The following is a 1,152-nucleotide window of genomic DNA, read 5'->3' as shown; positions in this document are numbered from 1 at the left end:
AATATATATATAATATATATATATATATATATATATATATATATAATATATATAGATAGATAGATAGATAGATAGATAGATAGATAGATAAATAGATAGATAGATAGATAGATATCATCAACATTGACAAGTTCCATCTCGTCAGCCGCCATATCCCTTTGTACTATTACTTACCGTCATAAAAGTGCACTTAAAACGTATGTCTCCCCTCTAAAGGACAACGACGCTCTTATTTATATGATGACGTTTTATTGCCTAAAATTTTATTGATTGACATGTGACTCAGAAATCAAACATAGATTCAGCTTCTTGCACAGCTTGATCCATTACGTCTCTTCTTAATTGACGCATAAACTTTCTTCGTGGAACGAAAGAAACAGTGTCATAATCTCCCTTGATACCACTCTCGTCATTCTGGGTTGCCATTACTCGAAAACATTTCCGATAAGCACGAAGCTTAATGCGAAATAACTGAAATAAATTGAAATATACAATTATCCTGTAGTTTGTAGTGTTAGTTTTTTAACTTCAAATACTACACTAGGTGTGGCTTGATGTCAGCTGAATTACACTAAGCTGACTGATGCTAGATATTCAGCATAAAGAGAAATTCTTTAAATGTATCCGATTAGACAATTTAACAATGTTTTCAAGATACAAGGATAATGTCCACAGTACTCTCACAGATTTCGATGAGAAGTCTACATTCTTGGGTAGGTAGTCAATATATTTGGTTATCACACTGCCGTGAAATAAATGTTTTAATGCGTTGAGTCCGGCTTGCATATTCGATACGCAGGTGTATCCATTTCTCTTTTTATCTTAGATAATTTCTTTGAGAAAGACAAGAACACTACCGAATTCCATTCTATATCCAATAAAAATATAAAGTTATTGCTTATAATAATAAAATATAAAGTTATTGCTTATAATAATAAAATATAAAGTTATTGCTTATAATAATAACAAATTTTCGGGTAAATTTCATCTTTATTTCAATCATTAGACTGCGGCCATGCTGGAGCAACACCTTGAGGAATCTTAGTCAAACGAATCAACCCCAATACTTAATTTTTAAGCCTGGTACTTATTCCATCAGTTACTTTAACCGAAATGTTAAGCTACGGGGCTGCAACCAAGCCAACACTAGTT

At 32.0% G+C, this 1,152-nt stretch overlaps 1 protein-coding gene across 3 annotated transcripts in view; it reads right to left on the bottom strand.

Moving 5' to 3' along the window:
- Positions 1 to 1,152, bottom strand: part of LOC106877887 (uncharacterized) — a 164,448-nt gene that overhangs the window by 16,153 nt on the left and 147,143 nt on the right. For 2 of the 3 annotated variants that reach the window (XM_014926964.2, XM_014927110.2), the window contains one exon: positions 230 to 471. The exons of the other annotated variant lie outside the window; for it this stretch is intronic. In XM_014926964.2, the coding sequence (XP_014782450.1) occupies positions 283 to 471 (189 nt within the window). In that variant the 3' untranslated portion in view covers positions 230 to 282. Of the gene's footprint in view, positions 1 to 229; positions 472 to 1,152 lie in introns of those variants that run through there. 3 annotated transcript variants of the gene reach the window in all.

The sequence above is a fragment of the Octopus bimaculoides genome, chromosome 4, assembly GCF_001194135.2.
Source record: "Octopus bimaculoides isolate UCB-OBI-ISO-001 chromosome 4, ASM119413v2, whole genome shotgun sequence".
Taxonomy (NCBI): Eukaryota; Metazoa; Mollusca; class Cephalopoda; order Octopoda; family Octopodidae; genus Octopus; species Octopus bimaculoides.
The sequence above is the reverse complement of the archived record's forward strand: the minus strand, read 5'-3'. Positions and strand labels throughout refer to the sequence as shown.